General features: G+C 40.2%; 1 protein-coding gene across 11 annotated transcripts in view; it reads right to left on the bottom strand.

Annotated features, from left to right (window-relative positions):
- DYM (dymeclin) overlaps positions 1-18,584 on the bottom strand; it is a 226,070-nt gene that overhangs the window by 89,875 nt on the left and 117,611 nt on the right. For 10 of the 11 annotated variants that reach the window (XM_062611731.1, XM_062611737.1, XM_062611735.1 and 7 more), the window contains one exon: positions 3,322-3,486. The exons of the other annotated variant lie outside the window; for it this stretch is intronic. In XM_062611731.1, the coding sequence (XP_062467715.1) occupies positions 3,322-3,486 (165 nt within the window). The remainder of the gene's footprint in view (positions 1-3,321; positions 3,487-18,584) is intronic. 11 annotated transcript variants of the gene reach the window in all.

Genomic DNA, 18,584 nt, shown 5'->3' with positions numbered 1-18,584 from the left:
AGCCCCAATGCCCCAGCACAACACACACTCCAAGGGAAAAGGAGCTGACAACTGGTTAATGAATACAAGTTGGCGTTACGCACTACTTCACCATCACATTACAGCAACAGAAACATTTCTGGTAATTAGCAGATTTTTTCAAAGCTAACTTCCAAGGCCCTGATCCTGCAAAGACTGCACATTCTTTAATGCAATTGCATAATTCCATCAACACTGATGGCATGGGAGGAGTATAGCTGCAAAGCTTATCCTCTACAGGCTTCAGACAATGCGCCAGAACGTTTCTGAAAGGGAGTATTAAAATCTTATTAGATACATTTCCCTGTTTAAACTAACATAGTCTTAAGTAATAAAAGATATGTAAAATGGCTAAACTGTGAATTTGACATCATATTTCTTTGGTCTTTTTTTAAACTCTGGGCAAAAATACTCCATTCAAAAGAATCCATATAATTTTTCATTTTGCTCTACTGCTTCAGGAACATGTTTACTCAATTTACAAGGCTCAGCAAAACCATATTTCCTTCTTTCACACACACAATGTTAAGCTAGCTATGAAAATAAAACCATCCTTAATTTGTTCAGCATCCCAAAACAAATCATTGCTTGTTAACTGCCTTTTGCTAGTACATGCACTAAGCCAGTTTCATTTTCAAAAACAATTTTCCTGAGATTGACTGCAACCAGAAGAGGTTTAAAACAAAAAGGGAACACACACGAGCATAAAAACATCACACGACAAACACGCAATACAAAAGGAAACCATAATGGTAAGGGTGGGAGAATATATTTCACATCACGAAGCAGTTACTGCAAGAATCAATGAACAGCACAGCCACAACAGAATTATTAGACAGATTACAATCCCTGACTCAATATTTATGCTATGCTAATGCATTGCATAATAAAATAGGTATTGCATCTCCTCTGTTTTTATCATTTGGAAAAACCACCAAAAGCAACACTGGTACTAAATCCCAGTCAAAGCTGCCTGGAGTCCTGGTGCTGTGGGCTTCCTCCCTGCAGGACACTGGAATATATGCCACATACATAGTGTAGATAAATTTTCCTTCCCCTCTCCCTCACTTTAACCAGGGTTAGCTGTTCCGTGAGTGTGGGATACAGTGTGCCTATAGATTTGACAGGTCACCACCAGTATCTCACACAAATCACCCTTTGTAAGTGCTTTAATGGAAAACAGTAGTTATTAAGTACTAATTAGTCAGTGCTGTCACTCTAAAACTGCCTTCATATTTCCTACTTTAACTAAGACAAAATAAAATACAGTAAAACAAATTAATTCCCTCTCCCCACCTCCAAATTAAAAGTACAACTGTTCACGTACATATTCACATTTGCACACAAAACGTATTGAAATCGTAATAACAACTTTAATTCTATGGGATGTCTAAAGACAGGCAACATCATCTGGGGTAGCAGGACAGCGCTAGAGACCAGCCACTAGTCAAGGCTAAGTTTTATATTATTTACCAGGAGCACTGCAAAGAAGCCTGGGTGGGAGGGTTGTAATTTATAAATCACCATGATAAATAATTCTCTGCCGTTTGTAATTTATGCATCCCATCTCTTCTCTAAGCAGGATAAAATATTGCAGTACTTACTATAGGATGGATGCACAGATTCCCACGAAACACACTTTTGACACCTCCATTTATGCCACTGTATTTAATGTTATTTATGGACTTCCATGGGCAAGTTTCCTGAGCACACACTTTTCTAGCCATATATCACCAGAACAACAACAGAGAATTAGCCACTAAAACCTGCTACCTATATATTTTTCTAGCAGCATTTTCTATTTGAAATACTCCATCCTCCTCCTATCTCATAAAAGGATAGCCTGTAATGAAAACCTGAGATTTTACAATCTCCCTGGCTGATATATTCTAATATATCTCAACTGATGCGTAACTCCCATTTCAGAAAGTAATACCAGCAAACTATTTCTCCATCAGTTTCAGTATGGAGACTAATTAAACAAACTTTTTGCTCTAAAAAACTTCAGAAGCTGGATATATAAAACTGCATATAGTGCTATCACTGCTTATTTTCATCCACAAAGCCACCTGAGAGATGCAATATCCATGGAGTAATACTTAGTCTCCCAAGCATGATTCTGCCAACATAATGTTGTAGCACTGCCATTGTACAGAATTACCAAAATTTCAGTGAAACAAGCTGGAATAATTAAGCTATTTCTTTAATGGTTTTGGGATATTGCTCCTACGTGTAAAACATTCCATCATAAACAAGATTTTGCTGTACACTGTGCTGATTATTATTATTCATTTTTAAATAATGCCTTTGAAATCTTAGGGGTTTGCCTACTTTAATATCGTATCCCTGTTCCAAATTAATGTGGAGAACGCCCCTGGGACAGCTAGATTTTCATCTCCTGTTGAGATCCTTCAGTGTGACTCTCCATCATTATGTACCACTATAAAATTTCTTTTGTACAAAAAGAGTTATTTCAGCTTGCATGCCGTATTTTCTTCCCTTGACAAATCAAAGCTGGTTTTACTTATGTTTACTGTGTGGTCTACTGCTATTGTACGCCGGCTTAGCTGGGAAGCTGCATTTCCACCCTGGATGTTTTCCATGTTCTGATCAATTTTGTCATGCAATTTTTGCCTTTTTTCCCCTAAAGCTTCTGGCATCTTGGTTAATATATTTTATTATTCACAGCGTCAACAGTCAAATAGTAAAACTTGAATTTTCACTTGGAGTAAACAGCTCAGAGAAAACATTTGGGTACAGCAAGTTGAATTTATTCTCAAATTCCTGCTATTTCGCAGTTCCTGTAGAGCACATATAACCCTGCACCATGAACAAGGATTTTACGTTGTCATTTTGGGCTGGTGGATTCTCGTCATTCCCGTTCTTGAAAAGCAATTTATATAGACAATGGGCGTCAATGAAGTATTAGACACTTACATGTAAGACGACTTACATCTCTCCACTAATTCCAAACAAACTACATAATTGTATAGAAGCTTCATGAATCACAGCTTATGCTCTTATGTCATAGTTTTGGGAAAAGGATTAAAATAGTTTAACATGAAAAGCATTTAGAACTTCCAAAGGTCACACACTATATATATATATATATATAATACAAAAGAAACAAAAATGTTATCAGACATTCACTTCTACCACATTTTTAGGACCTATATCAAGGATGCCACAAAGACACAAAACATCCTCTTATAAATTAACGTTATTCATCAGTTTACTGAAAACATGCACAGAGCAGTCACAGAGCATGCAGCATGCAGTAAATGGAGAGCAGAGGTTAATAACCTGGAAGCATAGGATCTGAGAATGTGAGAACAAGTTAAAGACAAGAGTTCCTCTCCATTGTCACTGAGGGTCGAGAAGCAATGCTGCAGCGTGGAGCAGTGAGAGTGGGGGAAATACAGTTTGTCCAAGACATATACATATCTCCGCAAGTGGCGGCAGGTATAACTGAAAGACAAGGGTAAAGGGAGAAAAAACAGAAAAAAGAGGTATTTTCCTTTAAGAAAGCTAATTCATGGTTTAACGTCCCTTGGTTTTTGTGCCAAGAGTCAATGGATGATGCCAAGAAAGCAATGGAGCAGTCTGACATAGAACAACACAGTTTCAAAGGACAGACAGATCCGTTAACCCATGCCCATTCACCGGTGCTGTCACTACTGCAAAGGGACAAACTGGATGAGAACGTGGCATGTAATGGGAGGAGGAGAAACTACCCAGAAACTTCACCCAGGGGTTTCATGCCCTGTTGGAACAGACACAGTGTCAGACAGGGCCAGCAGCACTGCCATCCCTTCACTGACAGCTTTGGTGCCATCACCTCCTCCTGCCCCAGCATGGATGGGACTGAGCACAGGAGGAACCATTCCTGTGGGCAGGCAGCTCTCAGAGCCAGCTCCAGGTGTTGGTGGAGCTGCTGGCTCACGTGTTACACTTTGGAAACCAAACCTCCAAGAGTCACCTGCCTTCTTGGGTATTCATATATGTATATGTATAGTACAGCCCGTGCAATTCTGTGGTCCCCCCTTCCACCATTTCAGACAATAAGGGTAAGGCAGTTCCTGTTTGCAAAAGTGAACTTGTTTATCAAAAGGTGTGATTTTAAACTCATACCAAGAGCTAAGCAATCCCATAAACCTGCATTTTACAACTTGTAACACAGCCACGATGACCAACATACCTTAAATCACAGCAAAGACTAAGCATCTCCATTATTTAAATCCTCTAATCTAAACCTGTGTTAAATCAAGGCTTATATCCCTCAAAAGATATGTACAGTAAGAAAACTTCTCATCCAAATTCCACTGACTAGTTGAGGATCCTGAGTTTGAAATCATGTAGTTGAGCCACCAGAAATCAGTTTTCCAGTAGCCACTGGACCTACAGTTACAAGTTACTGAAGTTTCTGCTCCCTGTACGTTTTATGGGGCACATTACTTCTACTTTACAACAAAAGGCAATCTTTAACTACAATACTGTACTGAAAGTTTTTAAAAAGTATTGCTGAAAAAGAACATCGTATTTGATTGGTGGGGTGCGTGTGCATGTATTGTTCATGCATTTTGTTTACCTGAATGACAAAACTACAGTTCATACTGTACTAAAATCCCACACCAGAAGTAATTCCCTCTTACAAAAAGTAAAAGCTATCTGGTCAACCCTTTGACAACACTACAGCGCCGTTCCAATAGCTAAGAAGTAGTGCCTGATTACATAGGTCTAGGAAATCAGAGTTGACTACAGTTATCACAACTAAAAGTATGTATATTCCATACGCTCCATTGAACGTTAAGTTCTTCACATTCTTTTCTTTAATAGCTGTGGCTATTACAGCCACAGAACCCCCAAATTTTCAGATCTAAACCAAAAGAGGTTAGCATCAATATTTTAGAGACTGAAGTGAGAGTATCCTTTCCTATCTGGTTGTCATCCATCTCTCACATCAGATCAGCTATGTGATTCCAGAACAAAAATTGGTTAAGAAATGAACAGGAACAGAAAAACCCAACATCATCTTTAAAATAAGTGTGGGTGCTCCAAGTGAAGCTGCTCCAAACTGACAGGCATCAAGTCAAAGCATCAAATTCAATTCTGAAGAAGTCAGGAAGCGGCATTTAGAAGTCTCCAAGGGTTTACTTCCATAGGTGTATTTTTGTGGGTTTCTTGTTTGTTTTTCTACTACACATTGCTGGTGAGGAATTGAAAGGAAGAAACAAAAACTGAACAGAACACCAAAACCAACACAAAAACGGCTCATTTGCTAACCATGAATAATGTGTGATTTTGAACAAAAAATGTACAATGAGGATACTCTTACCCTCATGACAATCTCCTGTCCTCTTCCTCAGACCTTTCTAGATTTGTCTGAACCAGCAGTAGTTAAAATGAACACTCTTATCGTCACTCTGACCCCAGACAGGGCAGAGACCTTTGCTGTACACACTCTTCACTGTCTGTTACCCACACACATATAGAGGAAACATGTAATTTTTATGTCTGTATAAAAATTAACCCAATATATCTATATTTGTTTGTAACGTAGCACAGATTTGATGAAGGCAAACAAAGTCTCCTTTCCATAGAGTCTGGACAATCCCAAACAAGGGCATCAAAAAAGCACTCCAAATCAATGGGAGTCTGAGGTCAATATTAGCTGAAGGTGGAGATTAGCAATGAGCTGAACAACACTCGTGTGATGGCAGAGCCACATCCCACCTGCACAGAATATCTTCAGTTGGAAGAGACCTACAACAATCATCTAATCCAACTTTCTGACCAACTCAAGGCTGACCGAGTTCAAGCATGTTTTTAAGGGCATTGTCCAAATGCCTCTTGAGCACTGACTAGCTTGGGGCACTGACTAGCTAGGAAGGCTGTTCAAGGCTTTGACCACTCTCCCTGTAAAGAAGTGTTTCCTAACATCCAGACTAACCTTCCCTGATTTAGGTTTGAACCATCTCCAAGCTTCCTATCACTGGATCCTAGTGAGAGAAGCTCAGCACCTCCCTTTCCACATCCCTTCCTCAGGAAGGTGAGGTTGGTCCTCAGCCACCTTCTCTCCAAACTAGATGAGCCTGAATTCCTCAGCTGCCCCTCATTGGACATGCCTTCGAGACCTCTCACCAGCTTTGTTGTTCTCCTCTGGACACATTCAGACACACTGAAGGACCTTCATGCCCTTTTTAAATGGTGGGCCCCAGCACTGCACACAGAACTCAAGTGAGGCCACACCAAACCTGAATTCAGCAGGACCATCACCTCTTTTCACTGGCTCGTTTTACTATGTTTGATGCACCCCAGGATGTGGTTTGCCCTCTTGGCATGAATGGATGCTGTGGCTTTCTGCAGCTTTACTGAGTCTCCCTGATCATCTGGAAGCTCTCTGATGACCGTGTGTGAAACACACAGATCATCCAATCAACAAACAAACAAGACTTTGCTACAGATTTTTTCAAACCTGCTGTTCCTGTGTCTGTCAATGTCTCAAATAGACACTGCAATTGGTTTGGTTTAGGCGATCATATCACTTCCGATTTTTAACTCAAACTCCATGCAATCCAAGAGGTGTATACAAGACTACAGCCACAGGTTAAACAGAAAAAAATAAGAATATTTAGAAAAAATAAGACCCCAAAAATCCAAAAATTGTTTTTTTCACCCATAACTTCAAGAACAGACTTGAACGAGACAACAGCACTAAGCAAAACATGCAAAGCCACTTACATCCTGATTTATTTAAACCAGAAAGCTGGTATTTTCCCTAGTGAAGTCAACTGCAATTTTAAAACAAATATATCAAGGACAAAAGCACAAACAGCACCACCAGGCTGACATCTTTTTGACAACACAGAAATGAAGTAAATCGGGCAGGATATAGAAAAACAGTACAAAGCCAGTACTCACTAATGCCCCTGTGAGTACAATGTAGTCTGAAAGGGCACCTAGAGGATTCAAAAGAAGAATTCCCAGTGCTAATGTTTAAGTAATTGTAATTCGTAGTCTTCCTCTTGGTGCATGCCAGATTTTATGAAGGATATAAATCTTTAATGTTACTGAGAAAACATAAGGTCTTGAAGACATACGTGCCACATGTATCAGCTCAGAGAAACTAGATTAATCTGCTGCAACAAAAAAAGCCAATTCTGCTAAGCCTGATTAAATATTTAGGTCATATTGTTTCTGCAGCAGAATTTGAAAAATGCACAGCAAATAACATCTTTTGTGGAGTTTGAAGACTTAATCGCTGTATTTTCCAAAGGCAAGTTATGCTACAACACGACTTCATGGGAAAGCCAATGTGAAAGCTTTATTTAAATAAGAAACAATGCAAGTAGAAGCTAATTAAACCAGTACACGTTAGTCAGCAACTCAAACTACCTATGTACATGTGGGGAGAATGTTGTGATGTGTTGTGAACATTCTACTGTTGTTCATGCTGGGTAACTTGTGTTCTAGGAAGTCCTGTTAGTCCTTTCTCTTACGTTCCCATACCAAACCCAAACAAAACACATTCTTGTACTCAAATACTACACAGATGATAACAATTTATTAGATCACTCTGTGAGAATGGTTTATTTATGCTCTGCCTAAAGTATCACCTATTAATGTTATTTCATACAGTATAAACACTGGAAAGGTAAACCATCAAAAGCCTTCTTCCAAAGGTAAAATAGATTGAATACCTCATCTGAAATTGGAATTTCAGATTGAAGTTTTCATTTCCCTGTAGAACTCTGATGATGATGACATGACTAACAGTGGTGCTGATGAACCACAGCAGAAAGAGTACTATGTATTTGGTTTTCAGTAACAAGACTGTTACAAAAACCTGACATGCATATGCCCATGGAACTGTGGTCTGGGGCTCTTTGGGGTGGTTTTCTTTCAATGTGGTATTAGCACAATTAAGCTGCTTAAAGGTACAATAAAAGTCGGCACTGGGGATGCAGGAGATTGCACTGGCCTTCACCATACTAAAACACTTAACACAATTCCTCCTTTTGCAGCCAGTTTCAATATGTTTTTAACTATTCTTACCTTAAAGAGTCCTAATTAAGGTTGAAAAGGACCCTAGGAGGTCTCTAGCCTGACCTCCTGGTCAAAGCAGGGTTAACACTGAATCCAGGCCAGACCAGGGATTTGTCCATTTGGGTCTTGAAAGTCACCAGGGACAGAGACTCTACGACTTCTCCAAGCTGCCTGTCAATGCTTCCCTGACCATGACGAAGTCTTGTCTTCCATCAGGCTGGAACCTCCTGCCTTCAGTTCATGACCATTCATTCTCATCTTCCTGCTACACACTTCTATAAAGAGCTTGGTTCTGTCTGCTCAGTAACCCACTCCTATGAGTGCAGGAGTGCTGCTAACCCTTCCTCTGAAACTCCTGCCATAGCCTTGCCTTGACACCTTCTTTTGTCCAAGCTAAAAAAGCCTAAATCCCTCAAGCCCATCTTCCCATCTTCCAGAAAGATCTCCAGACCCCAAACCATTGGGGAAGCCTTCTACTGAACTTGCCCCAGTCCAGAAACACCTTTCCTGTGTCCAGGGGCCCAAAATCTGGCTGCAGTTCTCCAGATGTGGTCCAACAGACAGTCAGTGGTCTTGCAAGAGCGAGAGTCCCAGATGTGTTTCATTAGGTCCCCACAGACATGTTTGTGTCAGTACTCAAGTAATCTCTGACTTGATCCTTTTTCGCGACTAGTACTTTCCTTCCTCTTGATCCTCATCTAACTTCCTAACCTAAGTAACAGGGTGACTTCTCTAAAAATACTTCAGTCTTGCAGGCCTGCTTTTGGGATACAAGTATCCTAAATTTATATCTTATAGCGTAGAGTGATGACAGGTTTTTAAATTACATTATTGCAAAACAGCAGCCTGGGGGCGAGGGGTCCTTATAGGGTTAAAGGTGCTGTAACAACATGGAAAAGAGAAGCATGAAAATTATTTAAATACTTAAGAAGTGATTATTTGTGATAATGTGTCAGTTCCCATGCCCTGAAGCAGCACTCTGTCACAGTACTGGCCAAATGTATACAACAGGCTTCTGAGAGGAATATTATCTTTATGCATGAAAGTATTTATAGTGAAGGAAGGCAAGGAAATGAAAACCAAACAAGTTCTGGAGATGTTTGATAGACTGAAAATAAAATTATAAATATATGAGATTCTGCTATGGAAAGGCCAAATTAGCCCTGTACAGATGAAGTTCTATAAAGAGAACAAAAGAATTTGTATATTAGAAGCAGACACAAGCAACTGATGACCCGTAACAAAAAAAGGATATGAAAGAGCTCAGAGGAAGCATCTATTCAGCACTGATGTTTTGGACAAAGAGCAAACGCTTTAATCACCCAGATGCACCGGTTACTTGGAAGGCACGCATCCCTGGCAGCTTAAGAGATGCTACTATGGGAATGCTGCTTTTGAAACCTCCTGCGCTTTTATCCTTTGGCTAGACACTTGTGATAATTCACAGGCTCTGCACGGGATTACAGGAGGTGCCTACAACACCCACATTAACACAGACATTTGCATCTCAGTCTGCATGAACCTGAAAATCCTCCATTGGGAGACAATGGCTACAGCACTGCAAGAGAGGGCACTGCTTCTCTGAGCCCTCGCCCTGTTCTACCGCAGCATTCACCCATCTGAGCCCATGTAAATTGCAGCATATGCAGAAAGACTTCCTTGTGGACACAAGAGTACAATTAACAAGTTACAGAAACATGTCTCTACACAACTTCACAGCAAATTTATTTATTCATTGCAGAACTAAGTGTATTTATTTTACCTAAAAGCCTGTTCTTTCCTAAACTTGCTGAAGGCCATTACCATTAAAAAGAATGAGTCATTCAACAGTTGTAAAGAACTGATGCACATTAAAGTTGTTAAATCTCCATTCTTTCTTCCCTACCTATAGTTTCACCCTCCATTTAAAAGTGTCAGATGTTTCAAAGGGCAATATTCTCTTTGCGAGCCACACAAGCTACGTGGAAGTGTATGGTGGTAGGAATCCCAGACTGGTTTTGGTTGAAGAGACCTTAAAGCTCCTCCAGCTCCAACCCCGGCCACAGGCATGGACACCTTCCACTAGAGCAGTTTGCTCCAAGCCCCTGTGTCCAACCTGGCCTTGAACACTGCCAGGGATGGGCAGCCACAGCTTCTCTGGGCACCCTGTGCCAGCGCCTCAGCACCCTCACAGCAAAGAGCTTCTGCCTAAGAGCTCATCTCAGTCTCCCCTCTGGCAGGTTAAAGCCATTCCCCTTGGCCTGTCCCTACATCCCTTGTCCCAAGCCCCTCTCCAGGTTTCCTGCAGCCCCTTTAGGCACTGGAGCTGCTCTCAGGTCTCCCCTTCAGGAGCCTTCTCTTCTCCAGGCTGCCCCAGCCCAGCTCTCTCAGCCTGGCTCCAGAGCAGAGCTGCTCCAGTCCCTGATCATCTCCGTGGCCTCCTCTGGACTCGCTCCAGCAGCTCCACATCCCTCTTGTGCTGTTGCTCCAGAGCTGAATGCACTTCTGGCTTTGATTCAACAAGTACAATCTTGGCTCGAGTGCTTAAGAGACTCAAAAATTTCATAAGCGGTTATCACCTATTCCTAAAATGAGTTAAAAAGCCAGTTGGAAAAACATCTCTTAACGTGGGGTCTGAATGAACCAAAAAATTTCCATGCGTGGTGGAAAGGAAGGTTTTCAGGAGCAATTTGGAGGGCACCAACACACTTAATTTGGGTGTAATTAGTAACAGCTCTGCTTCCCTACTGGCACCCACTCATACCTACCCCAGCTTCATGTACTTGGAAAGTAAAATTAGTCCACTGAACTGCAATGCTGGAACAATGTTAGACATATATAACGACACGAGTTTAATGAGAAATAAGCATCAGCCTGACAAGAAAGAAAAAAAAAAAAGATTTCATAATCAATACTTTTTGTTTCATACTAATGCTTACTTACAGCCATAATACTATTTTAATTGTCTGATAAATCCATGTAAGTTCATCACTCATTTAATTCTTTAGATCACAGCCCACAGGTTTTTTCCAAAGAGATAATTTCTAAAAAGGAAAGAGTACACATTGTGTCTGAATAAAGCAGATAATGAGCCCAATACCCTGCAAGTGACGATAAAAGACAGGTTCACTCAAGTCATTATCTCAAGTCACCTGTAAGTATGTTCCATCCAAAGCATACTGAGAAGACAAGGTCACAGCTTCTAGGATTCTACTAGAATAGCAAATAATAGTTTCTAAGAGATAATTAGAACACCCTGGTTTTTTTTTAAATCTCAGAAAATCTTTTGCAGGACAATTTATTGCTATAAAACAAGACTATAAGATTCACATCTTCAGGGTACTGTACCTTAGACAACCAAATCCCAAATAACACAGTAGTATACAACCCAGTAAACATTTTAGTGGCCTTGACCTCTTCTTCCAGGCCAGGTAAAAGAAATCAAAATTGCACTAGCTGGACTGGAATAATGCTATTGGCTTTCTTATTTTTGCTTCCTTTCCCTATTAAACATATAGAAAACTTAAGTGCCATGACCTGGAACCTCAGTCTACTCTGCAAATTCATCTGTAAAACAACAGTGGAAATGTATTGCAAAAAAAGTTATTTCTGTACAGGTTTCCTCAAGTATTTCTTTCCCTCCATTGTAACACATTTGCAAGATCATCAGTTTAAGAAGCTGTAAGGTTCCACTAAAAAAGGAAAAGTTTAATCCCCCAATTTTAAGACTATTATCAAACTGTACTGTTTTCAAAGAGCTTATGTGGCATGACAACTATGAATGGGACATTCATAATAATTAAAGATGGGACAACAGGACTTTCTACCTCCAGACTGCCACTTTGATAAATGCAAGTATCTCTGTGATGCTCTAGATTCCCTGAGACAAGTATCAAAACTTCAACAAATTTCACTTCTACAGCTTCAAGACAATGAGGACTGTACAATTTCCTGGGTGGCAGAAGAACAATGAGTTGTAGTAATGACTTCCTCCCAGAAAATGACAGTGCTACCAGGATGGCTATGTCTTACCAGTCAGCAGAAACACAACAAGTGGTCAAGGGAAGAGCAAACTATCTTGTCTGAAGCTGAATTTTGTACAGTGGCACGTATTTAGATATTAAAAACCTTTTCAGGCCAGATGAGCAATAAACAATGGCATTTGTAAGGAGTCCTATGCCGTGACATGCAAAGCAGAGAATAACAGTTCAACCAACCTGCTCCACGTGAGAAGACCCCAAGACAGAGAGACGTAATCGTGTGCCCAAGACTACTCTGTGGTTCACAGCATTCCAATCTATCTCAAAATAAGGCTATGAGCCGATCCATCTGGGAATTCTCCATAACCCATGAGCTTGGGGGTTCCAGGCTCTGAACACTTCTAATGGCATGCAGGGCACTCAACTGCTCACACCAGATGGGGTTGAGGGTATTACTGTCCCATCAGGTGCCCACTCAGAATCCCCAGCAGGTTCAACCAAGCTTAAACCAAGTTCAATGATATTTCCATGTTGGAAACAGCTGATATCAGCCTAAAACCTCACCTCCATATGTTACACACAGGCAAAAACAGGCAAGCCCACATGGAGTACTCCTCTTTCTGTTTGAACATTTGAAGCAGTACTTTAACACTGCTTGACTGTGACGACAAGCAATGCATGGTAACAAAGGATGCTTCACTCCTTTTAAATATTAACCCCATTATGTTTGGATTGCTAAGTCGTATCAACAAGATGACATTTGCTACTAATATTCTCATTTCCCATATCTCATCAATAGTCGTCTCCCCTTTTGTCGCAGCCTTTCCTACTAATTGCGATGACACCTCCCAATTTTGAAATGGCTGATCAGCTTATAAGCTTCCCCACAGCTAATCTAGGTCAGCATGCTACTAATAAGGCCAGCATATGTTTCTTTTATTTAACTCTATTCAGATCTTTATAGATTGCTTCTGTCTCCCAACAAAAACCACCCCAGAGATTCGGGAACCTCTGTACGTGTAAGTAAGAAGAGTGCAGAATGGAGGATGAAGGGCCTAACAACCACCTGCAAACAGACTAGCGTGCCTGTGTCCGCAAACAGCTTGTGAAAGAGCAATCCAAAGCTACCCTAAGGTTGACCAGTTGATGTAGAAATCTCTCCAGTTATCCTGCTGTGCTTACTTCTACTACTGACAGTCCGCAGAGTAAAAGCACAGCTCAGTCTACAACAGAGCTGTTGGATGATCTGCTTGCACAATGTACTCTTTCAAACACGGCCTGAACATGAGAATACCATGAAATAAGAAGTTCTGAGAAGCTGTTAGTTTTCGTTCTACTTTATTAGTTGTTGAAACAGCTAATAAAAATGGGATTACCACTTTTGTAACTGTACTGCATGGGGGATAAGAAAAAATATTACTATAAACCAGTTTCTCATTAATAAAGAATCATTTTATATCCAGGTTAGATAATAAATGTCTTCTCCTCTAAACTAAAATGCTACAAAACTATTTTCAAAGTTAAGCAGCACTAAAGTGTCCTTGAGGTTTTTAATTCTTATTTCTGAGGCAGTGTCAACCAGTCAGTTCTATGGCCTTCTATACTGAAGAGAATTTATTGCTGAAATCTAAGTCTTACAGCACAAGGTAAATGACAGCAAAGTGAAGGACAAGGGGAAGGGGGGTAAATCAACACAAATATTTCTAAGTAACAAATTCATCAGGCAGAGTACTATTTGGCAATGAAAGTTTGCTGGGATGAAGAGGTCACTTGCTACTGCTCTACAACCAACAACGAAAATCAAACAAGCTCATTGAGCGGCAGATAAATCGCCTGAAGCTGTACCCACAGAAAGATGCTTCCTGTTTACTTCAGTGACATGATGTCTGTATGAAAACAGTCTGGGACAGGAATTACCAAAAGTCATTGTTTGTACCAAGAGATCCTCCCAGGTACTGAATCAAAGTCCAGGGCTGCAAGGCATACTACACACTCATGCCCTGCACCATGAGCACCGCCAACAAAATCCAACATACACCCAACATTAAAGACATTTTCATTTAAAAAACTTAGGAAATAGTCATACTGTTGAGATAACTTTCATCAAGGTTAATTTCCCTCTAGCACAGCCACACTCCACAGGTGATGCAAAAGAGAATTAAAAATTACCTATTGCTCCTGAACAGCTCAGACCAGAGATATTTACATTTTACAATCAGAAACCATGGATTTGTGAATAAGCCTCTCTCAGTATCTTCAGAGGCAGACCTCAATGGTTTAGTGAAACTGTTCATTAACATCAATCCCTTTCTTTTTACTTTTCTTTTTGTTAGAAAGAAGAAGAGGACAGCTGATGCTCAGAGGGTTCAGTATCTAACAGCTCTAGCCACAGGATATTAATTCCAAGCACCCCTTTTAGAGCTTAATCTTTTATTATTGTATAACTTGACTTGTGAAGTCTCTTGATCTACACTGGCGTGAGAGCAGAAGCAGCCTCTTTTCTCTAGGGTGTGCTACTATGAACACTCTATTACAAATAAGAGGTCAGTAAACTTGAGACTTAATTTAATGGTCCAATTAAGATTTGAACCCGGAATATAAAATCTACTAATCGCTCCTACAGTGGCATTAAAGCCATTAAAGTCTGGGCTCCCAGTGTGCGTGGTATGATGCAAACCTGTATGTTTCAAAGCATCCTTGGAGCCACACAGCTCTAAGCAACAGAAATCCCTTATTACAACAGTAATAAAAGAAGGAGGGACTAGTATTCATGTTCTTTGTTAATAAAGGTATAGGTTGGCTATTCTGCTACACGTATATTTTCTTTTTTTAATGAAAACTGAAAGCTGACTTTTCTGAAATTAGATTTTTTCCAAAATAGTGCTTCATGGGGTCAAAGGGTTCCAACCCCTAAATTCTGAACAATTTTAGGAAATTCTCTGAAAAATAGCTCTAATTTAACACCATTCACTACCCTGCTCTAAGAAAGAAGTCAGCAAGGTGAGTTTCGCAGAAGTACTGTATACCATATGCACTTAATTTCTTTTGCTCCATTTACATATCTCATTAAAAGTTAAAAATGCTGACTAAGCAAACATTTCACTGTTTAAAAATCATAATTCCTGCATAAGAAGCAACTCTTTTGATCCTATACTTTTCAAATGAGAATTAAATTATAACTCAAACAGCTTTGAAGCATTCATGCAGCAACTTGGGGTTTTATTCCAAGTTCTTCTCCTTAAGAAGTGTCTCTGATTTGGGTAATTCCATTTCACTATTTTTCTGCACCAGCTGTCCCATTGCAGTCCTCCAGCAAAAGAGGAAGCTGCATGTTAAAGAGCTTCCCAAAAGCACCATGGACATCAAAGCAAAATAGGCAGGAAAACCAGAATGCTCACAGCATGCAAAGCCACATGGGAGAGAACTTTGTTTATCTTCCTATGCCAGCAACTACATCTCATTATTGACACTGCTAACAAATTTATTAAGCAATTGGTAAGTTCTTATTTTATCACGTTCACACCCCAACAATTTCAGATTTTTCAGTCGAACATGGCCCCTAATAACAGGTCAGATCACAAGTATCTGCTGCATAAATGTTTTTCTTCTTTGCTGAACACACACACTGAACTACTTGAATAATCAAACTCCTACCAAACTCAAGATGTTTTCTATACACAGAGATCCTTGCTGAAGAAACTGCAGGTTTAAAAAACACTTCACCTATATATATATATATAAATATAAAATAAAAATATTTTCAATAAATACTCATAAGGCAGCAAAAAAAGCACCATGGTATCAGATGTAATTAACACATGCATCACAGAGTTATCATCACAAACACAGCAACATGTGAAAAAATGGATTTGTTTCCTCCTTATCCCCAATTTATAAAAGCAACAACTCGCATAATCTAGGGGAAAGCAGAGGGAAGTAATATGATTTCTTCTTTTAAAGACAATATGAAAATTGACAATAATAACAACTAATCTGATTACTTACAGCCTATAAATGCTAGGCAGGAAATACAGTATGTGATACACTCTATCAAATAACACAAGGGATATTACAAAGATGTTCAATTCTATAAAGATGACTGTAAAAGGAAAATACTGCAAGAAAAACATAGCTACTTTATTAAGGGGAACTGTGAAATAACCAAAATTCACATTCACAAACCTAACAGATATTTACATTGTAAGCAAAATGCAGTCTTGGAAAAGCAGTGAACTTCCTTCTGCAGACAAACTACTTCTCATTTCTGCAAATCCAAGCAGTCAAGAATTATACCAGTATCCAAGAATAAAGCACACATCTAAATGATTAAAAATTGTGTGCTAATATAGAAAAAAATAAATAATTCACAACATGTTTTAATAATTCACTTTTTAACCCGCAGTTACTGCTTGGATCACAAATGTTTTACACTACTCTGGCCATTTTACTCAGAGGAAGCAGAGCCATCATTAAATAAATGCCTGATAAACTTGCAATCATTGAGAAGTTGAAACAAATTGAAAACAATGAAATCTGGATGCACATTGTTCCATGCGTTCGACACTGTCCCACACGACATCCTTGTCTCTAAATTGGAGAGACATCAATTTGATGGATGGATCACTCGGTGCATAAAGAACTGGCTGGATGGCCACACACAAAGAGTTGTGGTCAATGGCTCAATGTCCGGCTGGAGACCAGTAACGAGTGGTGTCCCTCAGGGATCGGGGATGGGACCGGTCTTGTTCAACATCTTTGTCGCTGACATGGACAGTGGGATTGAGTGCGCCCTCAGCAAGTTTGCCGATGACACCGAGCTGTGTGGTTCGGTTGATACCCTGGAGGGAAGGAATGCCATCCAGAGGGACCCTGACACGCTTGTGAGGTGGGCTGATGCCAACCTCATGAAGTTTAACCATGCCAAGTGCAAGGTCCTACACCTGGGTCGGAGCAATCCCAGGCACAGCTACAGGTTGGGCAGAGAAGAGATTCAGAGCAGCCCAAGGGGAAGGACTTGGGGGTGTTGGTCAATGAGAAAATGAACATGAGCCGGCTTCAGTGTGCGCTCACAGCCCAGAAAGCAACCGTATCCTGGGCTGCATCAAAAGGAGCGTGACCAGCAGGTCGAAGGAGGTGATCCTGCCCCTCTACTCTGCTCTCGTGAGACCTCACCTGGAGCATTGGGTGCAGTTCTGGTGTCCTCAACATAAAAAGGACATGGAACTGTTGGAACAAGTCCAGAGGAGGCCACAAGGATGATCAGGGACTGGAGCACCTCCTGTATGAAGATAGGCTGAGGAAGTTGGGGCTGTTCAGCCTGGAGAAGAGAAGGCTGCATGGAGACCTCATAGCAGCCTTCCAGTATCTGAAGGGGGTCTATAGGGATGCTGGGGAGGGACTCTTCATTAGGGACTGCAGTGACAGGACAAGGGGTAACGGGTTAAAACTTAAGCAGGGGAAGTTTAGATTGGCTATAAGGAGGAAATTCTTTACTGTTAGGGTGGTGAGGCACTGGAATGGGTTGCCCCGGGAAGTTGTGAATGCTCCATCCCTGGCAATGTTCAAGGCCAGGCTGGACAGAGCCTTGGGAGACATGGTTTAGTGTGAGGTGTCCCTGCCCATGGCAGGGGGGTTGGAACTGGATGATCTTAAGGTCCTTTCCAACCACTATTCTATGATTATATCTATATATATATAGATATATATAGATATATATATATAGATATATAGAATCTATAGATTCTATATTTTTAAAAACTAGCTACATGGTTTCATATGAAGGAATATAAAACACAGAGCTCCATGCATCTATTATGAAAATTCAGAGACTTCCCTCGGAAAATATCAAGTTAAATGACCTCTTATGAGAAATGCATTTTCTCCTTATGCTATATGTATTTTTTACTCTCTGCAGGACTAATGATAGTAAGCTTTCTTCTCATCCAGCATGAAACTTGCTGATCAAAGACACTTGCAGCTGGCATGCACTTAATAAATACATTGCAGCAGCAATAAAACATTTCTACAAACTCATGTATTACAACTTAAACACAGGTTTCAACCCAGCATAATCTTAAACTGAGTTTAAAAAGTGTAGTTTAAATCAACATCATGTATGCTTGTTCTTAAAGAACCTCCATAATTATCTTCACTCAAGAAAATCCTGACAGACTTCTATAAGAGGAAACTGTATCAGAAAAATTAAATTACTAAATTAGGAAACTGCAAAAACAAAACGGTTTTGCTGGCGAGGTGAAACTTCTCAAATACAGCAGCACCTGTCAGAATGGATGGGAATTTTTCTTAGTCGCTTAAGAAGCATAATTGATGCAGACTTTGCTGAAGAGAACAAAGGAAAAGAAAGGCTTCATCCTACTCCCAGATGAGAGAAGGCAGACTTGGGGATCCACAGTGATGCAGTCTCTCTTTACAAGCATGGATATTTAAGCACAATACTTACAGCTGCATTTAAAAAAAAAAGAGAAGACAAACCCAAGATTGAGCAAATCTAGTGCTCAGCATTATGCTCCAGGGTATCATACAACTACCAGGCTGGCCAAC

The sequence above is a fragment of the Pezoporus occidentalis genome, unplaced genomic scaffold (genome assembly GCF_034315485.1).
Source record: "Pezoporus occidentalis ecotype Australia unplaced genomic scaffold, CSIRO_AGI_Poc_V1 ctg157, whole genome shotgun sequence".
Classification (NCBI taxonomy): Eukaryota; Metazoa; Chordata; class Aves; order Psittaciformes; family Psittacidae; genus Pezoporus; species Pezoporus occidentalis.
This window is presented reverse-complemented; position numbering and strand designations above follow the sequence as displayed.